Source organism: Gouania willdenowi, chromosome 9 (assembly GCF_900634775.1).
Source record: "Gouania willdenowi chromosome 9, fGouWil2.1, whole genome shotgun sequence".
Classification (NCBI taxonomy): Eukaryota; Metazoa; Chordata; class Actinopteri; order Blenniiformes; family Gobiesocidae; genus Gouania; species Gouania willdenowi.
In genome coordinates this window covers 41,175,849-41,202,254 of record NC_041052.1, presented here as the reverse complement: position 1 = coordinate 41,202,254, position 26,406 = coordinate 41,175,849, and the positions used below count along the sequence as shown (strand labels likewise).

The following is a 26,406-nucleotide window of genomic DNA, read 5'->3' as shown; positions in this document are numbered from 1 at the left end:
TTTTTTAATCAAAAGTTTAATATTGATGTGTGTGTGTGTGGTTGTTCTTTTACTCTGACACTGTTGTACGTTTGGATTTTTATATTTTCACATTCAAAAATCAGAGTTTTTTTAATCTATTTTTTGTAGGATTCATTTTCTCGTTGGGATTCTAATTTTTCATCACTTGAGTTTGGTTTAAATATTTAAGCATAAAAGTAAGGATTTTTATTTTTATTTTATTTTGGCAACATTTTTCATTCATAAATGTAGATATCTAAAAATTAAGCCATATTTGTCAAATTCTTAAAATGACTTAAAAATATTTAATAATGTTTTTAAGTTTATAGACTCTAATCTTGCTGCTAAGTTTTTCCAACTTATTGAAAGTTTGTCTTTTGACCGATGTCTGCTTAATTTTGGTTTCAGTCTATTTTGGTTGTTTTTTTATTTTCAATGTTGTGTATTGTGTTTTGCTCAGTGTTTGTATATTTTGTTCTAGTAAATGGATATTGATTTTTTTTCTTTCAAACAGCTGCCCAAAAAAACCAGATGGTGCGGAAGAAAATTTTGAAAAAAATAGCAAAAGTATTGGAGTAGGAGGAGAAATGGTGACTTATTTTTGCACTGGTTAATTTCTACTGCCAGAAAATATCCAAAACCTGTTCTTTGAAAGAGAGAGAACATTTAAGTGTTCAAACAACTTTGAAAGGTTTCTTTATGTCAATTTTTGGAGTAAAACAATGTTCAAACATAATTCAGTTTAAAAACAGTTATAAAGAAATTATTTCACAAAGTACAGGAATGAAGAGGCTTTACTAATCAGTTGTTTTTTTGTTATTTTTTTCTGTTTTGAGTAATACTGATAAGATATGGACTATTTGTGAATAGATTGTTTGTATGATTATATATGGGAAATTCATTGTATTGTTAGTTGTATTTAAAAAATAATAATAATTACAAATCTGTAGTGAATAAAGGGGTCGGGTTAAATTAGTCTACACTTCTTCCTACCTCTTTTCGCACATGTAAAATGAGAAGTTTACGTATTTGTGGATCAAATTAATAGTCTATTTTTTATTTTTAGTTTTTTAAACTATTGTTCTGTAATAATTTTACATGTGTGAAATAAAGACATCAATTAGTCAATGCAGAGACTCAGAATTGGACAGAATAACCTTAAATGGACACAATACATGATCTATATTTAGATAATGTGCTATACACATATACACCAGACACTGTATATAGCACTGTAGTTGTTTATTTTTTTTATGCAAAATGCACATACTCCCCAGTCCCCATGACTGTTCACTTTACCTCCTTTCTTGCACTATTTATGTCCTATGTTTACATTGTATATTCTTACACTGTTTTGCACTGTTACTGGAGTTGGCTTTTTTTTTTTAAATCTCATCATACACATGTACAGGGACAAAGGCATTCTATCTATCTGTTTCTATCTATTGTGAAACATTATGATTATTAATAAGTAATAATATTCATTTATTATTATTAATTAGTTAAAAAAAACAATTATCATCATTAAGTTAAAATATACATTTAAATATTATTATTTTAAATAATTATTTTTTTAAATCACATATTATTACTAATAAGTAAAAATATACAAATATATCATTATTGTTAATGATTCGTTAAAAATATATATATATTATTATTATTACAAAGAACTAGGCTGTTAGTGTACAGCCTGCCGGAAACCATTAGAAGAAGAAGAAGAAGAAGAAGAACTAGGCTGCAAGAAAATCCCAAGTAGATCGTGACCCGGAAGTAGTCCGTCTGTCGGCGGGACTAACCGGAAAAGAAGATGGCGGAGGAGGGAGAGTTTCTGGTAAGTGGAAATAAAAACACAAATTGTAACTGTTCTCTGTTAGCTATTAGATCGTTTAAGACTCAGGTAATGTGTGAAAACCCCAGTGAGGGACATACTAGTGTCTTGTTGAGTAAAAGCTTGTGTTGTCACAGCACATCGTCTTTGTTCCGGTGTTTAGCCAAAGTGCTAACAGATAAACAGTCCCTGCTCAAATGTATCTATCTTTAAATCTTTTAATGGGAGCTGTGTTTTCATGTTGTCATGGTAAGAAATCAAGTACAACACCGTAGTATTGTGGAAAAAAAGAGAGAGAAGAAAGTCAGGGTTTAAACACGAAGAACAGTCTGAGAGTAACACAATGCAACAAATTAAAGGTCCTGTTGCTTTTGCGAAAACCGACACTGCTGTTATCGCGAGATGTGACGAATCTGTTGTGTTTTTCGCCGGAAAAAAATTAACATGTTTTACTACGAATGTAACCAACAAAAGTCCACAAATGAAATAGAAGTGTGTGTGTGTGTGTGTGTGTGTGTGTGTGTGTGTGTGTGTGTGTGTGTGTGTGTGTGTGTGTGTGTGTGTGTGTGTTTTAGTCCCCCAGGTAGAACTGGGCAATATATCGTGATTTTTTTTTGCCTCGAGGCTTCATTTAATTCATGTCACCAAAGTCCGTATCACGGCCGCTTTGTAGACCGTCTGTGGGGCGTCATGTTTCACCCGGACTGAATTAATGGATGCGCATCATTATCATCTCCCTGGCAATGGCGAAATACGTGGACACCGGTGGAGTGCGAAAACGACAGAAATTGTCTAAAGCGTGGGAACATTTTACGCTTTGCGATGCGGAAACAGTAGTCCTGTGTAGATACTGTGGGATAGCTCTAGCTTACCATAACAGCACTTCCACGATGCTGCAGCACCTGAAAAGAAAACATCCTCACGTGAAAGCCACTTCTGCCAGCAGAGTCGGATCCTCTATACGGTAACGCTTTTTAGCCTGATTATGAGTTAATAATGATGAGGCATAAGTAACAAGAGGCAAATGCGCTAAAATCTCACTTACATATCTTTCCTCTTCACATCTCCGACGCGTGTGGCGCTACAGAAAGACACACACGTCTCAAAACACGCCCTCACCACACATACGGTATTCATAATAAAAATACACTAAATGAGAAAAATAAAAAATAAATAAAAACACTAAACAATAAATAGAGATGTCCAGAAAGAAAAGTAGAAGGCTAAAACTCGCGGTGAGTTGGGATCCTGGTAAAAGCCGGAATTAAAATCCCGGCGGAATTCTGAGCCACACACACAGATATTTCCTGCATAAACAGATCAAAACTTAATCAATAAACCTGATTAGGTTCAGTAAACCATCGATCCTTGGAATTTGCAATTGGGTGACATTAATTTGGTTCTCATACATCTTTATATGACATGTAAATAATTAAAAAGGAGCAGTCAGAATAATCCATGTCACTACAAGTTATATATACCTTTTATTGTATCTTACCTTATTTTTGACAATTTTGTGAAACTGTGAGGTTTTTTATTTATTAGTATTTTTGTTTCCTCACAGGAGTTAAAAACGAATATTTCATGAATAAGTTGATTAATATTTCTAAAAAACGGAATATTAAAAAAATTATGTGCAAAACACAGAATCTGAGAAAAAAATAAAACAGAATTTGGAAAAGAAATCACGTCATCAATGGTCCTAAAACCATTTCCTTATAAAAAAATGTGTTAATGGCCTCACGGTGACAGCGATTCTGTTTTCATTGGTCGATTTTGTTAATGTGGATTTTATAATACCCTAAATAATAATGTATGTTTGTCACAACACCTTGGACAAAGAGAATTATCATTTGGAGCTGCATAGCCACAGCCCTGGGTTTCACACCATGACAAGTTTACATACTGACATCTAAGCAATCAGATAAAAAATACAGGTTTATAAAAGGAAGGAATGTGTGTGTGGCTCGGAATTCTGCCGGAATACACCAATAACTGGTGCAACAATGGTGAGCTAGTCTCATATTACTGCTCTCCTGATGTAGAACTACTGACTATAAAATGCAGACATTGTAACTTTTGGCAGGCTATAAAATTCCACGTTTTTCATGGTGTAACTGATTAGTACAGCCAAAAACATGGCAGTAGTTCACCATTTCCTCTCATAATTTTAGGATTTGTTCGTTTGTGTACTGTTTGTAAACGTGCTGCTTATCTCCAAAATGGCGACTTCTGGGTTGATGACGTGCCGTGTAAACCCTCTATAGACCCTTGTGACTGACGTCATGGCGCATTGACCCAGCGCCATCTTGGAAGTTGACTGCCTGAAACGGATGCACCTGTGTGGTTGTGTTTACTTGAATAATAGTTATTTTTTGACTTATTGAAAGCAGCCCATGTGTTAAACGATATTCGAAGGTCGTCTCCGTTTGGCCTCAGTATGTCGGAGAACACGGATTATGTTGACACTCTACCAGAAGCTGAAAGAAGTCGGTACAAGGAGAAACTAGGTCTGATCAGTGGGAATGACCCCTACAATGTCGCTGTTGACAAATGGAATGAAGATGTCTCTGATATCCTGGGAGTGACTTATCCTGACATTGTGAACTACCTCGTCTTTACATCTAGCTCATACACTATGGACCACATGAAAAGTTTCAAGGGACTGGAAGTTTACAACCAGTTTGTTTGTGGCTGGATTTGTGAAGTAGCTGCTTTTATTCATAATGAACTCCATGTGGTTAAACCCAGGGTAAGTTGGCTAATTTTTCAGAATTCATCTGTAATATGAGTGTGCAATGCTGGGTTTTCAGAATCTGAGCTATTTTATTGATGACCTAAATTTGTGTGAGAAATAGATCTGCACACCTGGATCAATGCAAATAAAACTATTTAATTTCCCAAACTTTTTGTCAAAGGACCTTCATCAGGGTAAGAAACAACATGGCTACAATGAACAGGCGTAACACCTTTGCTACACCACTCGCGTGATCAGCCAATCCTGTACAGGTACAGGTACAGGCTTGTTGTCTTTAGGTCAGTCCTGCACAGGGCAGCTAGCCAAGCCTTCCTCGTTTCATGAGAAAGTGCCTTGGTTTTTTTCCCCTTGGGTGGTTCTCACAGCTGGTATCCTGAAGAAAGACTTGTGTACTCCAGTCCCAGCCGTGTTAGAACACCCAAACACAGCGCAAACGTTTACCATCGCTGTGGGCTCTTTGCTTCACTATATACAGTTTATGATTTAAAAACTTTTCCTGCGGTGGCTGGTTCTTCCAACATGGCGCAGGGCCATACGTCACGTGACCTGTGAGGTCATGTGGCATGGGTCTATACAAAAAATACACAAAATGACAACAGTAATGCACAAAACTACACCAAAAAAGATACAAAAATACACGAAATGACTCCAGAATCACACTACAATGGCAACAAAAAATAATTATACAAAAAATGCATAAAAAGACAACAGAAAGATACAAAAATACACACAATGACTCCAAAAAACATACATTACAGAAAAATACACCAAACGACAAAATATAAAAATAAGTAAAAAACAACAACAAACTTAACAATATTTATTAAAAAATGCTAAATATGGACAAAGCTGCATTAATTATCATATAGATTTACTTATGAGCGAGTTAATTGAAGTTGTTGTACAAATCAATGGGTTTTTTGTCCCCCACAGTACATCACAGCGGCCCATGGACAGCTTTGTCCACACAGGTCCCTCACGCACCGTGGAGGAAGCTACAGGTCTTAACCAGACGGGTTATAGCAGTGGCTACGGGCTACACCCGTTTTACTTTTTTATTTTGATAAACCTTAGGAAATGGGTTGTATATATTTTTTTAAATCGTGCCCCGGTATTTGTTTACTGTTAAGTTGAAGTGTTTAAGTTTTGAAAAATAATTTCTAATAAAATTTTGAGGAATAACTGACAATTGCTGGCTCATTTTAAGAGATCTTTCACACACTATTGATATAGTTGTTTACAAACTCAAAGTGTAATTTATTTAAAAAATTTTGGGTAATGTTATTCAAAAAGTATGAACAATTATTTTAAACTGGCAAATGATGGCCATAACAAATAGTGAATGTGGTTTAATTGGCAAAAAGGATAAGCGTGAAATTAAGTTAATAGTGGAAAAAAAAAGTGGTGATTGTGCTACCACCTGCTTATCGTGGTGTTGATTTTGCAGATAAATAAATACATCTATTTTAACTCACCAGAGGGGTATTCCATAAAGGAGGATTAACAAACTCTGAGTCTATCCATAAACTCTGGGTCAACATACCCCGCGATGGGAAACTCTGGGTATCTGATTCCATTACAGCTGGTATGAATTGGGTCAATCAACCCTGAGTATGTAAACCTTGGGTTACTTTCGTGCACACATGCGATAAAAAGGCATCATCAATGGAGCAAAGATTACACGAGCTGCCATGGCAACCACTTGGAAGAGAGTGATTTATTCATCCCGATGGGTGAAATTAGCCGGTGTTTATAGGGGAATATGAGCCTGTTCTAAAGGTGCGTTCACATAGAATGCCACTTCAGCGACTATGGTCTCTTAATTTGCCCGTGATTAGTCGCGCTTTTTGGTCGCTTCATTGCTTCATTGACGTGACAACTGTTTAAAGGGCCCATGTTACGGTAAATGGGCTTTTTTGTGCTTTAAACATGATAAAGTTCTATTATGGCTTCATACACATGTCCAAAGTGTTTTTTCTTTGATTCCCTCGATAATTAGTTAGAGGGTGATTTGCTCCATTCTTATTGCAGGGCGAGCCCAGACACCTCGCTACAATTTGATGACGCGTTCCCACTTTGATGACGAATTTGATGCGGCACTGAGCTGGAGAAGCCACGCCTCCAGGAAGCTCCCTGCTGTGATTGACATGTAAACAAACACACCCACGAAGGCGAGCATGTCAGCGTCCTTCACGCATTGCTATGTATGTATTTTCTACAGTCTATGTATGTACCGGCGAATGCCCCGCCCCCACGCTCTGTCTCGTGTTTATAAAGCTGCGAGAACTTGACTACAGAGTGGGTGGGAGGGGGGCGGGCCGTCCTCTGGCCCTATGTCACCGTTCGGCGAGGAGAAATGCAGTGGCCGTGTTTGTAGACGGGACAATCATGAATATGCATAGATTAGATTATCGTAGATTGATTTCTGACCAATATATCGATAATCACAGTATCGTCATATCGTGAGATAATCGTTATCGTGAGCTTAGTATTGCACATCATATCGTATCGTGAGGTTCCCACCCCTAGCCCCAACATACTCATATTTTGAACATAACCCTCTTTATGGAATACCCCTCAGTTCTTTGTGAAATATATAGTCATGGCCTTAAAGAATTTTTATTAATGCTCTAAATTTAATAAGAAAATAAATAATTACAGAATATTACACAAAACTACATAAAATGACTAAAAAACCCCACTAATTTACATTGAAACTCACAAAATGCAAATACACAGACAACAAAAACACACAAGACTACTACATAAATATTACAAAAATATCAAAAAATAAAATGACTCCAGAAATACAATAGGGATAGGGAATTGCTTGAAACGGCAACAAAAACATTTAAAGCCTGACCAACTGGCTCGTCGACTAATTGTTTCTGTTCTGCTGTTTTCTGGCTAACGGTGGACATCTGTTGTGTCTCAGATTGATTCAGGCCTGTAGCTCCACTGGGGAAGGTGTTCCAGCAGCATCCAGAAGCAGCATGAACCTGCAGCAGCCCACCCCTCTCATGCCCCCCGTCCACCCAGACGTGCAGATGAAGCCCCTCCCTTTCTACGACGTGCTGGACGTTCTCATTAAGCCCTCAAGTTTAGGTGAACCTTTGTTTTGTTCACACAGTACTAAACTAATCCACACAGTTCTGTTTTTTTTTTTTTTTTAATCTAACTGTTTAGCTATGGCGACCCCTATTTTGTAATTTCTAAGAATTAATGTGACCACCATTATTAGTTAGTTGTATTGTGCCAGTGAGGTATGGAACCACAATCACATGGTGAAGAAAAGACGGGATTATATTTCTGAGTTATTGTTCAGAAATGTGCACTTAAATTACAAGTCAATATTAGGATTAGAAACAAGAAATACAATTTATGCAGTTTATCTGTTAATCAGTGCTCTGGGAACCTTAAAGGGGACATATCATGCTAAATCCACTTTTTTAGCCCTTAAATGCATTTTGTTGTATATCTAGAGTGCTTAGAAGTACAGAAAAAATCAAATTAGTCTCTTCAGGTGCTCCGTAGATATCATTATATTCTGTTTTGCTCTTATTTTTCAATCTGTTTCGATTTTTCTATTCTCTATTACGTTTTTTGAACTATTACATCACAGTATTTGCAGCAGAACTGCCAAATTAGTTCATCAACTCCAGGTCCAACACTTCGAGCAATCCGCCATTTTTATTTCTCGCTTTTATTTTGTAGTCCAAGCTCCAGGATGCAGAAGTTACGAGAGGATAAGTCAAAATGTTGGGTTGTTGGATGTAGTAACCCACACACTTCATTACACCGTCTCTCAACATCAGAACCTTTTCAAAGTGTCTGGTTGAGTTTTATTTTTTATAGAAATGTACCACATCTGTGGGTAAGGTCATTTTTGTGTGTGTGAAGCACTTCAATGATGACTGCTTCATCAACCTCCACCAGTATAAAGAAGGATTTACAGAAAGACTTTGTCTGATTGAGGGTTCAATTCCTTCTATCTTTGGAGACGATGAACAGAGCACTTCGGTAAGCTGTAAATAACGCTAAAAAGTGATGATAAGACGTCCCTGTCATTGTTTTGTTAGCATTAGCAGTTGCACCGTCTTCATATGTTAGCGCTGTGTGCTCGTTTTAGATCCTTGATGATATGGCCTACGTGATTTAATTTAAGTCTAAAGTTTTCATTAGTCATTTCATTTTGCCGTTTTTGTCTTTGAAAAGACTGTATTAAAATGCATTTCGTAATGTTAGCTTGGCGCTAGCGTTAGCTCGGTGCTTGTGTTAGCTCACTTGTTAGGGTTCTGCAGGTTCATCATCTTCATTTTCATCTCGCTCCGCTGGGTCAGACTCTGGCTGGAAAATGTAAGGATGGATGGACAAGTCTAACGTTGTTGACATTGTGTAAATAACCTCTGAATAAAAAGTTTATGCGCTGCTACATAGCCGTATCTCTTCTATCAAACTACAAAAATGGCTGAGCAGGGTGGAGGTGAACCGAGTGTCATCTGAAGAGGGGGCGGGGTATGAAGTGTCTCATTTGCATTTAAAGAGACAGCACCAAAACGAGTTGCTCTCAAAAGCACATCAGAAAAGGGGTAGAAAAGGGGTGGAGCTATAATAATAAGGAATTCAGACCCAAGCATTGCAGTTCCACTTTATATAGACCACAACTGTATGATTTATATGTAAAAAGGAAGGATTTAAAACCATGATATGTCCCCTTTAATGTAAAAAACAAAACACATGTGCATGAAGTCAACATTTTTAGCAAAAAAATAATTATATTTTACATAGTTTATACTGGTAGTTAGGTTTTTCATGTTTTGTTCCAATTTGTAGATATTTTCAGAAGATTTTGGTTTTGTAGTTTTGAATAAAGCCAGAAAATAAAACCTGCAGTTATGTAAATAAAAGCAGAGCCTACTTTGAAAAGAAATTACACAGCTATAATCTAAGAGCATAAAAAGTCTTATTTTGTGTAGTTGGGTAGTTAGAGTGGGCGGGGCTATCAGGAATTTGTGTAGCTGCAGAAGAAAAGACGGATGCTGTTGTTTCAGTGACGCCTTAATATTGACTTATGTGAAATGTCTTCTCAATTTTTATTTAATAAATGATGTGCTTCCATTTAAGGGTGTAAGGAAAAATTAGTTAACGAAAAAAATTATTTAATTAAGACCTTAACAGAATCAGAATGTGTTGTAAATATAGGGTTGGGCGATTTTGCCAAAAGAAAGAAATCTCAGATTTTTTAAAGAAAAATTTAAGTTTCGATTCGATTTTCAATTTTTTTTCTTCAATGCACTAAAAATGACAGCAGACATCAGATGTATTGTCAAAAGTGCAAATTCATTGCTGTGATTGTCCTCAAGAGTTAAAATGCATAAAACAATCCCAAAATAAGAAGTAAATGATTCTCTGTCATTCAACAATTTCAAACTTTAACCAGGTTTAAGCAAAAGAGCAACAGCAACTTCACAGTAGCTTAAATTTTCTAATTAAGAAAACAGATAACTACATATTTTATGATATTACAATTTAAATAATAACTCTTCCCTTAGCATCTCAGCATAGTGCGAATAAAAAATTAAACATGCCTGTGGCACACATAGCTACTCAAAGGGTAAACAAATGTAAACAAAGAGGGGGCGGGCTCACATCTTGCTACAGTAACCCACAAGGACGAAACGCAGAAAAAGTCCGGAAAAACTGTGGTGAAAAAAATAATAATAAAAATAGATAAATAAATTAAAAATACATATATATTTTTTTAAAAACTTGAATTTGCAAAATAAAAATAGTTTTTGTCTACAAATTTGATAAATCGATTAAATCGATTTTTTTGCCCAGACCTATGTAAAAATAAAAGTTAAACTTTATATGATAAACATAAAGTATCTCATACATCTTCTACATCTAAAATCACTGATATCGGAAATGAAAAAGTTGTATCGGGACATCCCTCGTACTTGTAAAGGTAGCATTTGTATATATTGATATTGTGATGTGTATTGTACTGTTCACTGTATTGTCAGATTCATGCCAATGCACAGCCCTACTTCCAATGTATAAGTGAAGCCTATTTACCATTTACTTGTACTTATGATAGCACTGTTATAGTGTCTTTTATAGCACAGTTTTTTTGTGTGTGAAGTCATTGATGCCTGTTGTGGGTTTGAACACTGTGCCTGGATATGCATGACCTTTTATTTTATTTTTGTGGTTCTGTGTAAGAACCTCTGTCTTCTGTGTTTTCAGGGGCCAGCACTGCACAGCGCTACCATCAAGAAAAACATTTCATCTTCGCCCTCACTCCACAGCAAGTTCGGGAAGTCTGCATATCCCGGTAGGTTTGGGCAGGGACAGAAATTCAGCCCCGGCATTTTCTTTTCCAGACCAACTCATTATCTACATTATGAGTGACGCCATGTAGAAGCTGTTATTAAGTCAGTGATTCTCAACATGTGGCTCTTTGTCTTAATTTTAATCATTATTCCCCCAGAAAACCTGGGGGCAAAAATGGGTTAAAAAGTTTCCCCTGCTGTTATTAAGTCAGTGATTCTCAACATGTGGCTCTTTGTCTTAATTTTAATCATTATTCCCCCAGAAAACCTTAAAAGGGGAAACTTTTTAACCCATTTTTGCCCCTTTTCAAAAGTTCTGACACTTTTCAGACTTTAGCTACAATTTGCAAATAAATATCCCTTTTTTACTATTTTTTGTAAAGTTTTATCCAATTTTTGTCCTTTCTTTAATTTTTTTTGGCCTCTTTTTATCCAAATAAGCTAACTTTTGCCCAATAAATACCACTTCTTTTCTTTTTTCCTACATTTTGCCTGTTTTTGTTCCACATTTTGCCCTTTTTCACTATTGTTTGCCACATTTCGTCCATTTAAATTACCCTTTGCCATTGCATACCACCTGGTTCCTCTTTATTTGCCCATTTTTTGGCCACTCATGCCTGCTTTTTGTCCATTTTAGTCACTTTAAACTCTTTTCTTGCTACATTTTTGCCACTTTTGGACCATTTTTGGCCACTTGTTAGTATGTCTGCCTCCACTCGCTCTTCAAAAAATAAAAATAAACGTAATGGATCAGAACGGCTCACTTAGGGTCAATGGCCCACTGGGACGATGCCCGGGTTTGGGTGTTTTACGTGAACCTTTTTGCAGGAAAAATGTTTATTGAAAGTAAATTGACCTCTTTTTTTGTTTTTTTCCAGGGACTTTCTACCTGGCGGCAGGAGAGACTATATGGTTCAAATTCAATTAAGGTGAGACAGTTTTGTTTTTTCCCCAAACCTTTTTTATTTTTATTACACATTTTTGGCATTCAATTACCAAGTTTCCACATTTAGTACAGAAATTAAGTGCATAAAAAAAACATAAAACAACAACAAAGAAACAACAAGATTAGGGTTAAATAAAAAAAACTAACAAACTGAATAACAGTAGAAATAGTAGGAATAAAAGCAACAATAGTGTGAAAAAAATATTTAGTGGTCACACAAAATTAGAATGTATGCATATATACAGTATATAGACCGGAAGTTACCAGCCTGTTTCAGGTCATGACCCCATTTTGTTATTATAAATGTCCCGTGACCACAGAGACATTTAATTTTTCGAGATTTAATTTTTCATGTTTATTAAAGTGTGTACAAATACAGTAGCCGAGATTAGTGCACAAAGTGACAAGTACCTTAGATATTTGTATATTGCATTTTATTTGAACTAAATTTATATTTGAGGAAGTGTAAGTATAGGATACATTTATTTGATATTTATTGTGTGTTATGTAGATATGAAAAATAAATTATTTTTTTTTACCCAATTTTTTTTCTGTTACAACAATTACTAGACGTTTCAGGTGACCCCAAGGTTGAAAAACATTGACAAAGACACTCACATACCATTGATATATGCACATTTACATGTATTAATAAAATGAGCAAAATTTACTATACATCGTATAAAATTAAACACACAGCATACTGTTATTTTAGATATGTATTTTAAAGATAAGTAAACAAAATTACAATTATATAATTATAAAAACTAAATAATAATAAATAAATAAAATAAAATAAAAGATAAACAACAACCATACCTGTCACAACATACCAATGTTACAAAATATGTACGATACACACAGATTAAAAACAAATGAACAGAAGTGAGACTGAAGGTATTACGTCACCTGGATGTTGTGGTCTTGATGATATTTACACATACTGAAAAGTGTAGGATGATGTATGATGGTTTTTTGTTGATTAATCTCACTAACGTTTAAAAACACCTGGATTCACATTAAGTTTCTTGGTTTTTAGGTTTTGTTTGTCTGAAACAAGTTGCCTTCAAGAAGATAATTACCCCAACAGTCTTTGCATTAAGGTCAATGGTAAACTCTTTCCTTTGCCTGTAAGTATTTGGTTTTTTTTCATCTTGATTGTTTATTACCCAATGGACACAAAATACTAAAGCTATGTTCTGCTACTAAAGGGTTTTGCACCACCGCCCAAAAATGGTATAGAACAAAAAAGACCAGGAAGACCCCTGAACATCACGTCACTGGTACGGCTCTCCTCTGCAGTACCCAATCAGATTTCAGTCACATGGGCACAAGAGATTGGAAAAGTAAGGATGAAAGGAGAAAGTTATCTTACGTGCACACTTTGTTTTCTGTGTGTAGTTTACATTGTGTGTTTGTTTGTTTTCAGACCTACTCCATGTCTGTGTACCTGGTGAGGCAGCTCACATCACCATTGCTTTTACAGAGGCTCAGGATGAAGGGCATCAGGAACCCAGACCACTCCAGAGCTCTGAGTAAGGCCACAAAGTCATACACAAAAAGACCAATAATCTACTTAGAGGCCCCTCCCCCTGACTTCTGAAATACCACAGTCTTACTGCCCTGAAAGAGGGGATATCATTTTTTATAGCATACTCAAATAAATATGCTGCCCACATTTTTTGGGAAAATGCAGCAAATATTAAAAAAAACTTAAAGTCCGTGTAAATGCGGGAAGGGTGCCACCTCTTTGTACTGTGTTTATGGGGTAGGGCAATGTGAAAGCAGCTCTAGCATCAATAGTGCTTCCAAAAGTGCTCAGATCCGGCCAACTGCAATCGCTAGAGGCGAAAAACTAAATTGCAGTTTATAAACTTGCTCATTTCATGGAAAATTTAGCACAAGCGGATGCGTTTTACTTCTGTGTTTCTGTGCGTTGAATTTGGCTACTTTCTACATTTTTGAATGGTTATGAAAGTGAGGAATGCTAACATATGGTCAGAGGAGGTGTTCTCTCCCCAGCCACTGGCTCTCACACACACACACGCACACACACACACACACACACACACACACACACACACACACACGCTTACCCGTGCTGCTGCTGGCTCTGAAGAAGTAGTTCTCTTTACAAATAGGGAATGCATTGTTTTTTAGTGTCATTGTACTTATTAATCCACTTTCACATAAGCTCTTGTTTTAAAGCAGTCATATGAAAAGTGAATGAAACAAACAGCAGATCATTTTGGGACGAGCGCCGCTTCCAAAGATGAACTTCAACCATTGTTGACCAATTGTTTCAATCAAAAGAAGGCTGTTTTCTTCACATCCAAAAATACATTTTGTCGCTGAAGACATTTTTAAAAACTAAAGACGGGCAGCTACTACGGTGAGCAGAGCAGACCTATCGACACGCAGTTATCTCTCAGCAGCTGTTTGCTGTGACTGCAGCTGTTTTGACTAAGCTGGAAGCGAGGGAGCGGTGCAAGTTTTATTTACATTTTACATTAATGAGTACAGACAACATAAGCCATTAATAAGTAAATTAAAAGCTAAATCTGCAGAGACGGGTGCTGTGGGCTGAACTAAGGAAGAGAACATAAGAGGTGGGAGGTTTTTCAGGAGGGAATGACACACTAACATGATTTTTACATGATAACCCCCCCCTTTAAGTTATTGGTTATATTAAGTTTACATTGCAAACTGTCAAACTAATGCAGTGTTTTCATTGTTTTCCAGTCAAAGAAAAGCTGACGGCGGACCCCGACAGCGAGGTCGCTACAACAAGTCTTCGAGTATCACTTATGTGTCCGGTAGGAAAATGCTTTTTTTTAAAAAATAAATCTACTCTTTGTTTGTTGATATGATTACATATAAATATCATCAAGTGTTCAACAAAACACACTCTGGTGCCAAAGGGTGCGAGGTCTGAAAATGACAAACTTAAAACCCCAAAGCCACGCGCTCCTCCTTCGTTGTGAATGAAAAATTCCTGGTGAGAATTCTCGAAATATGATCCGCCTTCAACCTGAAGTATTTTATTTTGAAAATAAACCTAATGTTTTATTCTGTGTCTGTGCACTACTTCCTGTCCCAAACCAGCTTATCTTTGCTGAATTTATGCGTCGTTGCTTCGCTTTTTGGCAAAAATAGGACTGCGTATCTGCTGGGGACGGCGTTGGACTGATGGAGTCATTACACAGCTGTGGTGGACCGCATACGTATGGCGTGGAAATTGTCACATTGACTAGAATAAAATGAAACAATTTTTTTATTTAGCGCTTTTCATATATAAAATATAGTCCAAAACTCTTTACATCATTAAAATTAACATAGATTAAAAAATACTCCACGCAAACAATCCACAGGAAACCTCAACAACATCTCACACACACACACACACACACACACACACACACACACATAGAATAAAGATAAGTACAATCTTGGAGGATCTTGGAAGGAGGGCAGCATCACAGAAAACAACAGCAATAATTAAGGATAAAACACAGTTTAAAATAGCAATCCTCAAACCTTAAAAACAACATAAAATATAAGTAATAGAAATGTAATATAGAAATACGGTTAAGGTTATAATAGAGGGAATAAAATAAGTAAAATGAAAAATGTAAATTAAATAAGAGCTAATATACAATAAAAAGCTATAGTAACATAGAATAAAAAAGTTCTTAAAAATATGAACATTCTCTGCAGCCCTGAGGTGCTCTGGCAGACTGTTCCACAGACGGGGCCGTAAAACTTTAACGACGCCTCACCGTGAGTGCGTGTCCTGACTGTAGAGATTAATAAAAGGCCAAAAGAATGGAGAGGTGTTAGCAGGGTCCCCACGGCCATTAAATTCCTGGAAAAGTTATGGAATTTGAAATACTGATTTTCCAGTCTTGAAAAGTCTAGGGCTGCCAACTTTGGTCGTTTAGTCAAGTAGTTGGTCGATGCCGTCGTGTTCGACCAAGATTTTCATTGGTCGACCAGCAATGGTATCAGTTTGAATACCATTTAAAAATAAATTTAATGCATTTATATAGGCGATAAGGATTAAATACCAATATAATGTATGTAGGGGTCTATTTCCCCATGTGTGTCAGTCCAAAAAGCCACACTGTTTTCTCCCCCTGTACTTAAGTCAGCCATAATCCCAGTCACGCACTGTGTGTGGAGCAGCCCTGAAATGTGGGCGTTCCCATTCAAATCTGGCTTTACGCGCATTCTCCGGTGTGCTTAAGTCCTTTTCTTCTTACGTTCTTCTAACCCTGGAATAAGTGCAGCGCCCCAATAAGGTGAAACATTATATTGCACTAGAAATATGGACTTAGTTACATTTGAAACCACACAGACACAGCAGCAGCTGTGATCACTCAGCTGCTGCTGCATGATTAATTAAAACTCTGACAGACGCAGACTTCTGTCCACGTTGGTCACAGTGATTCAACTATTTTCATACTATGTCCAACGTAAAGTCACAGTTTGATCCACTACAGAGTGAAACAAGCTGTCATATGCAGATGAGGATGGAACACAAACTGGTCCCACACATATTTTAATGAGGCTCAGCTCAGGTCACTTTGAACTAGTTATATTTAAAACTGTGTATTATAGGAGTTAATAGTTCTGTTTCACTGCAAACATCCCTCTGTATTAAAGCAGGACGCTCTGTGGACACGTTATTTCCTCATCTCTCCAGCATCTAACTCTGTCACACTTTACAGTGATGATGATGATGATGAAGCGCTGATCAAGGAGAGAGATTTTAACTGTGACTCAGTCACACTGCAATGATCTAATCAAATCAACTTGTTATATTGTTTATCAATGAAGGCGTTTCAAATTAAAAGTGAAGTTTATCATTTTCAGAGATTTCAATGACATTTAAAGCGTTGGGAAAACTCCATGTTCAGTGATTTCTAGACAGCCTAAATAAATGACATCACCTCCTCCTTTCCTTCAGCCCGCCTTCATTCACACATACGCGCTTTTTCAGAACTAAGCCTTGGAAATTTGGTAAAATATTTTGGAAAATAATTGTGAAAAAAGTGTGTGAACCCTGTATTAGCTACATAACGCAGCAGATATCCAGTGGAAATTGGGGGTTTCATTCTCCTGCTTTTGGCATTTTAGAGTCTCTAATAAACCCAACAGATGTGTTTTTGGACTGTAGCAGAAAGCCAGAATGTGCAGAGAAAACCCACACAGGGAGAACATGAAAACCAGCACACCACAAAATGCCCATGTAATAATAATAATACATTATATTTGTAATGCACTTTACATTTGATACCAAATCTCAAAGTGATACAGGATTTAAAAAAAAAAAAAAAACAAATATTAAAAGGCAGGACAAAAGAGGCATTAACTGTTAAAATAAGTTTCTGTACAACGGTGATATTTAATTTTATGTGAAGCAAATGTAACCCGTTTACGTTCCAGTTGGGGAAGATGAGGCTGACGGTGCCATGCAGGGCGGTGACGTGCTCTCACCTGCAATGTTTCGATGCAGCGCTCTACCTGCAGATGAACGAGAAGAAACCCACGTGGATCTGTCCAGTGTGTGATAAGAAAGCTACGTACGAGAGCCTCATCATCGATGGGTCAGTTTCCAAACACCATCCAGTGGAAACAGCCTTCATGTGTTTTTATTTTGGAATAATTTGGACTAATGAGCATTAGAAATGTAAAGATGAATCGTAAGACAGCTATTAATTGATTCATAGGTGTCACGGTTCATATTGATACTCTACAAATTGAATCGCAATACTTTTTTTTCAACAGCAGAGGCCGCTATCTATTTATCCTTCTCTTGTTTGAACTATGTCACTCACACGTGACGTGAGCGTAGGCGCCAGGCATGGCCCAGCCTATACGCAGACTAAGTGGCTGCTTAGGGCCCCCTGGCCACTAGAGGGCCCCCAATCTGGCAACCCCACTAGCATGTTACTGGTACTTTTGTGCATTGCGCGCATCAAAACTTCAGAGGACATTTCCAGTAATCTATCCAGCCATGCATTTGTTTGTAATTACAAACTGGCAACCTAGAGAGTGACATTGACCTGACCTTGCCACGATTGGTCAGCTCATTGTAGCTCATTGTAAGCAAGTAGTGTGGAAGAAAACGCCTGATACAAACAACAGCACTCGTCATGTCGAAGATTATTTATCCATCCAGAAGTGTAGGCGGCAGGCGGAATCGCTTACTACTTTTAAACATGTTCATAAATGATTCCTTACCCCTTTAGCACCAAAAGAATATCTGTAGTAGTACTTGAATATCTGTAAAAGTCACTTTTCTTTTTTTTAGCTCTGTCTGCTAGCATAGCATCTCTTCTTCACTGCTAGAATAGCTGCATGCCAAACCAACCACTGGGTTACCAGCGCCCTCTGCTGGTCCAAACCAATATCTGCTGTAAATACAGTACGCTGACTGTGCAATTGTTAAGGCACAAAATACATTTTCAGTTGCACTTTTAAAAAGAAAATGAACTATTATGCAGTTTCGCATTGTTTATTGTAGAGCCAGAATTTGAATGAATAGGCTTCTTCTTCATTTGTATTATTTGTTTATTTATTTCATTCAGTATTTATTTTTAGTTAAATTGCATTGTTTTGAATAGTTTATCAAGGGATTCTTTTGACAGTGAAAGATCAAGGAAAATAATACAGGAATATTTTTCAGTCATCATTTGTCTACAGTTTCATTTTGTGAAATAAATCGCGAGAGAATCGTATTGTGAATCGAATTGTATCGTATCTGGAGTTGAGTGAATTGTTACCTTCCTAATGAGCGTTTAAATAATGTACTGTAATCAAGGGATCTTTAAACATTTAGGTTTTTGTGATAGATTTTCTTTTTATAAGTTTTGAAACTTTTGCATGAAAGTATTATTTAGTCTGTTGAGTGACTGAATGTTTTGGAGTCATGTGATGTGCTTCTTTTTCCTGTTCAGTTTATTCTTAGAGATCCTCAATGACTGTTCAGACGTGGATGAAATCAAGTTCCAGGAGGACGGGACCTGGTGTCCAATGAGACCAAAGAAAGAAACCGTCAAGGTCTCCTCTCAGCCAATCACAAAAATAGAAGGTAAGGACTTCCTGTGGACACCTGGATCAGGGTTTAATCAATCTGTCCTAGCCCTCCTCATCCCTTTGTCCCACAGCTAGACTTTAGTAACCAAAAGCATCTCTAGTTTTTAGCGTTCATGCTATGTGGATGTTACAGACTATGATGTGTATAAGGCCCTATTTAACCACTGTAGGCCTACTGTTTAATTCTCCTCTACTCTAAGGGTGTGTTCACGACAACGATTCCTAGAGCAGTTAAAACACTCTTGGGTTCTTTTGCTCACAAAGGTCCTTGAAAACGGAACTTCAGAGTGGAAGTTTTTGAAAACGCATCCCCTTCCGTGTCCGTGTAAACAGGGAAACTGAACTTTCTGTGTGATTGACATGTTCACTGAGGCTACAGAGCCTCAGATGTTAGCTTTAGCTTTAATCATACCTACAAAGTTAGACCTGACCCAGCCCGTGAGCCGTCAGAATACGACCTGAAACAGAGAAAAGCTGATTTATTTTTAATCCTGAACCTATTGCTGCCTGACACACTATTCAACATCCGTGCGCAGCGCACACATCTAGACGAGTTTCTTTAATAACTCATCTTTATTTAACATTTCACATCTAATAATGTACCAGAGGACAGTCATCCATTCACCTCCACAGCAAACATTTGTGCGTCATCTCGCGCTTTTTGAAACAGAGTTCGACCAGAGTCCGTGTTAAAAAGATAGAAATTAAGGCCGACCCCAGGTACCCTAATATTTGTCTGTAAAAGTGCAGCTCTGTGATTGGTCAGAATCTTGTGCAGACGCGAAATATGTCTCTGATCGAAGTGATGATGAAGTAAATCTACACTTTGTTGGATAAATTCATTTTAAATCCAAAGAGTGATGCACACCAACACTTGTTTGCTTATTTTGGTTCATTGATAAATCATACCACCATCTATTGGCCTGGCATGTTTACTACATTGTTTATGTTTCCAGTGGTCTCATGTAAACAGAGATTGTTTTCAATATGTTGCTGTGTGAATGCAGAACTTTTTTTAAACAAAAACAAAATCAGAAGCAAAACGTTGTCGTGGAAACAGGACCAAAGTCTCATTTGGGCAATATGAACAAGCAAATTCTTTTTCTTTTTCAATCAATCATAGATTTTTTAAATGATATTGAGATTTGTGTATTCTTTGATGCTAATGTGATCCTTGATGTCTTTGCTTTAGCTCCTGCTCGTCAGCCATTGGTCGTTTCCACCTCTATGGAGCCGAGCCCCACAAAGAAGGCAGATGTGATAGATTTGACTCTGGAAAGCTCCGCCTCCTCCTCAGAAGATGAAGCAGACTCAGACCCCCCGCTAAAAAAAAGCTGTGCGTACATTTCAAAGAGCGAAGAAATCCATTCAAAAGGGTGAGTGTGTTACTTTGTACTGCTTTATTTATTACATCTAATAATAATCCAGACTCAAGCTATTATTAGCTCTGTGCAGAGGTGAAAGTAATGGATTACAAGTACTCATGTTACTGTAGTTGCTTTTATGGGTACTTGTAGTTTTTTTAGTTTTATTTCTAAATCAGTAATTTTTACTAAAGTGCATTTTAAAAGAAGTAAAGTAATTCATTACATTTCTACTCCCAACCATTACTGAGTAAATTATTATTTTCATTTTAAAAATGATCAACGGACATCGTGAAACTACAAAAAACAAAATTACCAGAAAATAATCAAATGCATCACATCATAGCCGACCAATCAGATTATACGTAATGCACGGCACCAAAAAAAACAAAACATGTATTATTATTGAATATTTATATATGATTATTATTTATCAGTTATTTTAGCCTCAGAATTTTTTTTATTTTGAATTGAATTCATTGGTCGACCAGCAACGGTATCAGTTTCAATACCGTAAAAAAAAAAAAAAGATGCAATGCACTTATATAGGTGATAAATATTAAATATCAATATAATGTATTTAATGCCTAAACATGATTCTGTGTCCAGTAACAGCTCTGTCAGTGAGTGTCGGCACAGTGCTCTGTCCTCAGAGCAGATCACATCAGAGAGGGAACAAATTAAGACAGGCTTGAAGCACAAGCATCCACTGTTAAATCAATCCTTTTTTCTGCACAAGAACATGGATTATTCTTATATTTGATACGTGGATTATGTAAATAGATCCACTGCTGTCTCTGGCGCCTCGGGCGCACTGCGCACCTGTGTTTAACGTGCGTTTCTTTCCCCGTGCACTGATCTGATGTTGACATAACAGTTTATTAACTCACTCAGTGCCATTGACGAGATAACTCGTCATTTGCGTTTTTTCACGGGGATTACTAGACAAAATACCCCCAGCCTGTGAGCCAGATAGCAAAATAATAGGTGACACGTAGGAGGTAGCAGCGCACCTTTGGATGAGAGATCATCCATGCTCAGCAGAGCTCAGAGGGAGAGGAGGAAAGGCGTTTACCAGACAGAAAATTGCGCTACGTACGATATTTGACGTTCATGCAGCGCACACTCAACCAGAGCATGTGTGGAGCTCATGGATAGTGTGGCGATGGTGAGATAAAACCATTAAAAAAAAGGGGAACGCAGTGACACTCTGCATGTCCGGAGGAAGAGGTAGTTGCGTGTGTGCAGACTGACAGGAGCGAAAGTTGGAGGAACGCCAAAATACAGTAAGAAATCCATTCAACTCTGAACCAGATAGATAAATAATAATAGTTTTGCCATCAAAAGCCCTGTCTCAGTGTTTTTATTGTTTTATATAAGGAAACGATGTTCAGATGTTAGATTTGTCACTAAAGCGAAAAAATAGCTTTAAAATCACTGAGAGGGTTTTTTTTTAGTAAAAGGCTTTTTTCTCAGGTTGTTGCTCTGAAACTGAAGATTTGTGTAAAACTTGCTTTATTTAACAGCTGATTACTAAAGAACGAAATGAGCCAGAAACTAACTTTTTTTTTAATGAAAGTAGAGACTTCAATCTTTCAGAATCTGATCCAGATTTCAGATAGTCATAGTAGAAAATATTCTGTGGGTCTTTAAAATCAGTCAAAATGCTCAAAAACGGCTGGTACTGAGGGGGTAGAAAATCTGAGAATGGCTGGCACTGAATGAGTGACTGAAAAGCAGGTTTTCCACTAAAACAAATGTAAATATGTCATTTGTATGAGGCAAAAATATGTTTTAATTGTCGGTATCAGGTCAGGCTCTGATATAAATACCTAATCTCTGTCAGACCTGTAGGTTTTACTTTTGCTTTGTCGGGTTCTGGTCAAAGCTTGGATAAGATTCATATTATAAATGGTGTGTGTTTAAAAGCAAATCTGCACCACAAAACGCCAAAACAAAATATTTGTCTCTTTCTTTCTCCTCCTCGTCCTCTGAACCTAAACATTCATTCTCCGTTTTTTTGTCTCCCAACCGTTTCCTTGGTTGACTACAGCCCTAATATTTAAGTAATTGTACATTTTGATAAACTTTTTATTTTCTACAGATGCCTTTGTGTAAAATAAATATAGTTCCAATTGTGGTACAGTAGATTTGGACTTCCTTAAGTTTCTCCTTGAGATGTTTACTGTATGTAAGGGAACCGTACCAAGATTTATCACCAACAATAAACGTGGGGCGTGAAAGTAACTAGAGAAACTTTTACTTAATTAATCTACTATTTAATTGATCTACTTTTTACATGTTGTTGAGTATTTTATGTGATTTACTTGTCCTTCTCCCTCTCAGGGTGTTGTCCTATCAGCCCACTGTCCGCGTGCCAAACGTACAGACTCTGGACCCGTCTTATCTGACATCTTCTCTGGCTGATTACGCCGTACCCTTCCATTCCTCTACGCTCGCTAATATCCCCGCAGACATTCAGAGTGAGTCTGATCATAATTAACTATTAGAACCTTCACACGACGCTTATTTTTATAACCTGTGCTTCTTCTTCACAGGCCTGGAATTGTTCTCTTTACTTCAAGCTGATTCTCAAGTAAGTTTGTTGGCTTTAGTTTTATAAATATGTACTGTATAGCAGTGGTTCTCAACCCTTTCAGCCCCAAAATAAAGGTCCCAGAGACCAGGGACCCCCACTGTAGCTGAAGGTGGTTGAACACAGACATGAACATTGAAGAACAGTCATGTGGAGACAGGACCATCTATAAGGGGGAATAAAGGGGAGAGATTTTTGGGGTCCATCCCATAATCGTGAATGTGGTTAAATTGGTAAAAAATAATCATGAAATATGGTAAAAAGAGGTTAAAAGTGACGATAATGGGTCAACATATGTGACATTAGGTGAAAAAGTGGTGGAAAATGTGCAGAAAAGACATTGAAATGTGATGTAGAAGTGTCAGAAATGTGAATAATGTCGCAAAAATTCATTGAAAGGAGCAAAAATATGGCAAGAAAAAGTGATGAAAATAAGTTAAAATATGGTGAGTAGGGATGTAACGATTCACTCAACTCCCGATTCTATTCGATTCACGATTTATTTTACAAAATGAAACTGGAGACAAATGCTGACTGCAGAAAAAGGGTAAAAATGAGCAATAATGAGCTGAAATTGTTACTTAAAGGCATCTGGCGACCCCCTCCTAGTGTCTCGAACCCCTGATTTAAATGAGGTTAATTCAAATGGGGGTACGTGTACCCCTAGGGGTACGCAATGGCACTTCAGGGGATACATGAGAGAGGGGACAATTATCAAATAAAGTGTCAGTCTTGAGATGACCAGAAATGATAAAAACTATAAATAAATCTATTCTGGAGCCACTAAATAAATGTTTTTCAACCTTGGGTTTTGGACCCCATGAAGGGTCGCCTGAAATTTCTAAAAAATTAAAACAGATTTTTAAAATGTTTTAATTATTCTTCTTCTTTTTTTTTTAAATTAAAACAACACAAATTTTAAACAACCGTATTTCTATACTTTCACTTTGTGAATCTAGTTCAACTAAAATACAGTAAAAACTAAACAAATCTGAGCTCAAACATGATCAAAAACTAAAACAAAATGTCTTTGGGGTCACCAGAAATGATTGAAATCATAATGGTGTCACACAGATTGGTAACCTCTGCACTACATATTGTTTCTTTCTACTGATTTACAAACTGATATACTTTAAAATGTGTGCTATCACTTGTTAATTCCATTATTATGATCTATAGTTGTTTTTAAATTCTTTTCTAAGCAAAATATAGTCGGACAAAGGAGGGACTTTGATTTAGTAATAAGAGAAAAGGGGGAATAGAGCAAAAAAGGTTTGAGAACCTCTGTTCTAGAATGACACAGTTTTCTAAAGTGAGTTTTTGTTGAGACGCTCCAGGATCCTGGGGTTAAAAATAAGTTCAGGTCTGAACGTACGAATGGTTGATAAATGATGGAACCAGTGCAGGCCTCATAGATTAATAAATGAAACACAAACAAATGTGAAAGATGTTCAAAGGTGTGTTTTGATCTCAGCTGTAATCACTGAGGTTTAACGTGTTGTTAACGTGTTGTTTTTGTTTCCCAGCATTTTCGTCCCCAGTTGTTCCTGAACAACCTGAGCGTGGCTGCAGCCAGCACCAGCTCAGCACTGGTTTCCACCTCCAGCCTCTACGAGAGCAGCGCACACACCACCAGCTCCGTGCACGAGGCGCGGCTCGTCACAGGCAGAGGGGGCGTGGCCTCAGGGACGGACGCCGGCATATCGGACATCATTTCCCTCGACTGACGCTCGTCACGTTGAACTCTGACATCAGACCTTCTTTTTCTGTGGCCTGATGAGACGTGACGGATATGCTGACTTACACGAGGATCATGAGCTCAGCAGATTTACCGTCTGTGAGGCCTTTCGCCGGCTTTTTATTTAAATAACGTGGATATATATTCCCCATTTTTGTCATTACATTTTCCCTTTCCTTTTTAACCTTGTCCATGTTGTAAGAACTGGAATATTTTTTACTCTTCAACTTAAAATGTGTTGATATGTGAACATTTTAGGACATCCTCAGGTCTCAGTGAGGTATCATGACTCAGCAAAACCTCTTTCATTGATCAAACCAAACGGTCATCAGACTCAACGGCCTCAGGCCTTAAAACACACGTTTTATTTTGAAGAAACCAGAAGTATACATGACGTCATCAATATGTGCTGCTTCAGGTAGAGGAGTAAAGTTTTAGGCTGTAATTTTCTATTTATTTTTAAAGGTTCAGTTTTATCAATGTTACATTTAAATATGTATTTATTAATCTAACAATGTACGTTTATATATGTTTTTTCCACAAGGAAAATAAAACCATTCTGAAATAAAAGGAAATAATAAACTGAAGTAAAAATAAATCAAGACAATATTTCTTAAAGGAGGTTGTATAGAAATCTGATTTTTGCTGAGTCATGACTGGTGTGGCAATAACAGATTTTGCTGAGTCATGTTTGGTCTGACAAATGACATTGATTATGCTGAGTCATGATACCTCACTCTGAGACCTGAGGATGTCCTAAACTCTACACCGTACAGAAGTCCCAGGATGCTGATGTTATTATTTTAAACAATAGATCAGTTACTAACGCTACAATGACTCGACACTGCCACCTAATGCCCCCATGTGGTATTAGCAGAATGACACAAACCACTGCCATTTCTCTGCCTCAGGTGTTGCTGTTTTTGCTCATTTATGAAAAACACTTGTTTTAAAAAAACACACAAACATGTTAAAAATGAAATGTTGACCATCGATTGCTCTGTTTTCCAGCAGCTGTGAGTCAGCACATTTAAAGCATTTTATTACTGCACCAGAACATCTGAAGCTTTGTCAAAGCAATAATAATTCAACGTTGTAAATTTGAACTCTTTTTATTTTACATGATGTAATTAGTGGTTTGATTTTTCACGGTAAATAAAACTGAAGGTGCTTTCACAAATCTCTTAAATTTCTCTACACTGTAATTATTATTTATATCTGACTGTCTGGGAGCCTTTAATGTTTTTAACATTATTTTACTGTTGAGCTAGTGCTGTGTGATATTTAAAACTTTTTATATCACCATATAGGTAGATTTATATCCTGTTTTAGATTTACATTAAATGAATGGGGAAAAAACTATTCATTACATATTTTAATTTATAAAAATGGTTTCTATAAATAAATTGGTAACATGACTTTTTCCTATTTCTCAGAACCTAAAGATTTCGCGACAAAATTTCTGCGATTGTTACACCATAAAACGCCTGATTTTTCAGCAGCTTTTTACAAATATTGTTTCAAAAGTTGTGACTATGGTTATTTCAATTTTGGGTGTTTTTTATTTGTTTTTGCCTTTCAATATTCTGGTCATTTTTAAGGCTAGTTGTATGAAATTTTGCCACTATTGTTTTTACATTTATCTTTGCTTAATTCTAAAGTCCTGTTTATTGGAAGTTAATAGAGACATTTACTGTATTATGCATCATACTGACACTGAGTAACCTCCTAAATTGT

General features: G+C 36.9%; 1 protein-coding gene across 1 annotated transcript; it reads left to right on the top strand.

Annotated features, from left to right (window-relative positions):
- Positions 1 to 1,750: 1,750 nt before the first annotated feature.
- pias2 (protein inhibitor of activated STAT, 2) lies at positions 1,751 to 25,858 on the top strand. Its single transcript, XM_028458524.1, has 14 exons — positions 1,751 to 1,834; positions 7,525 to 7,694; positions 10,839 to 10,926; positions 11,803 to 11,853; positions 12,910 to 13,000; positions 13,082 to 13,216; positions 13,300 to 13,405; positions 14,613 to 14,686; positions 17,319 to 17,479; positions 18,833 to 18,966; positions 20,164 to 20,347; positions 22,682 to 22,818; positions 22,894 to 22,931; positions 24,458 to 25,858. Exons 2-14 carry the CDS (start codon positions 7,583 to 7,585, stop codon positions 24,656 to 24,658), a joined length of 1,512 nt encoding a protein of 503 aa, XP_028314325.1. The 5' UTR covers positions 1,751 to 1,834; positions 7,525 to 7,582; the 3' UTR covers positions 24,659 to 25,858.
- Positions 25,859 to 26,406: the final 548 nt, after the last annotated feature.

Bases quoted from the DNA above. Each gene is read 5' to 3' on its own strand.
- pias2 (XM_028458524.1), top strand. From the start codon at position 7,583: ATGAACCTGCAGCAGCCCACCCCTCTCATGCCCCCCGTCCACCCAGAC. The intron at 14,687-17,318 runs GTAGGAAAATGC...TTTACGTTCCAG, and splicing joins GAGTATCACTTATGTGTCCG to TTGGGGAAGATGAGGCTGAC. The intron at 18,967-20,163 runs GTAAGGACTTCC...TCTTTGCTTTAG, and splicing joins GCCAATCACAAAAATAGAAG to CTCCTGCTCGTCAGCCATTG.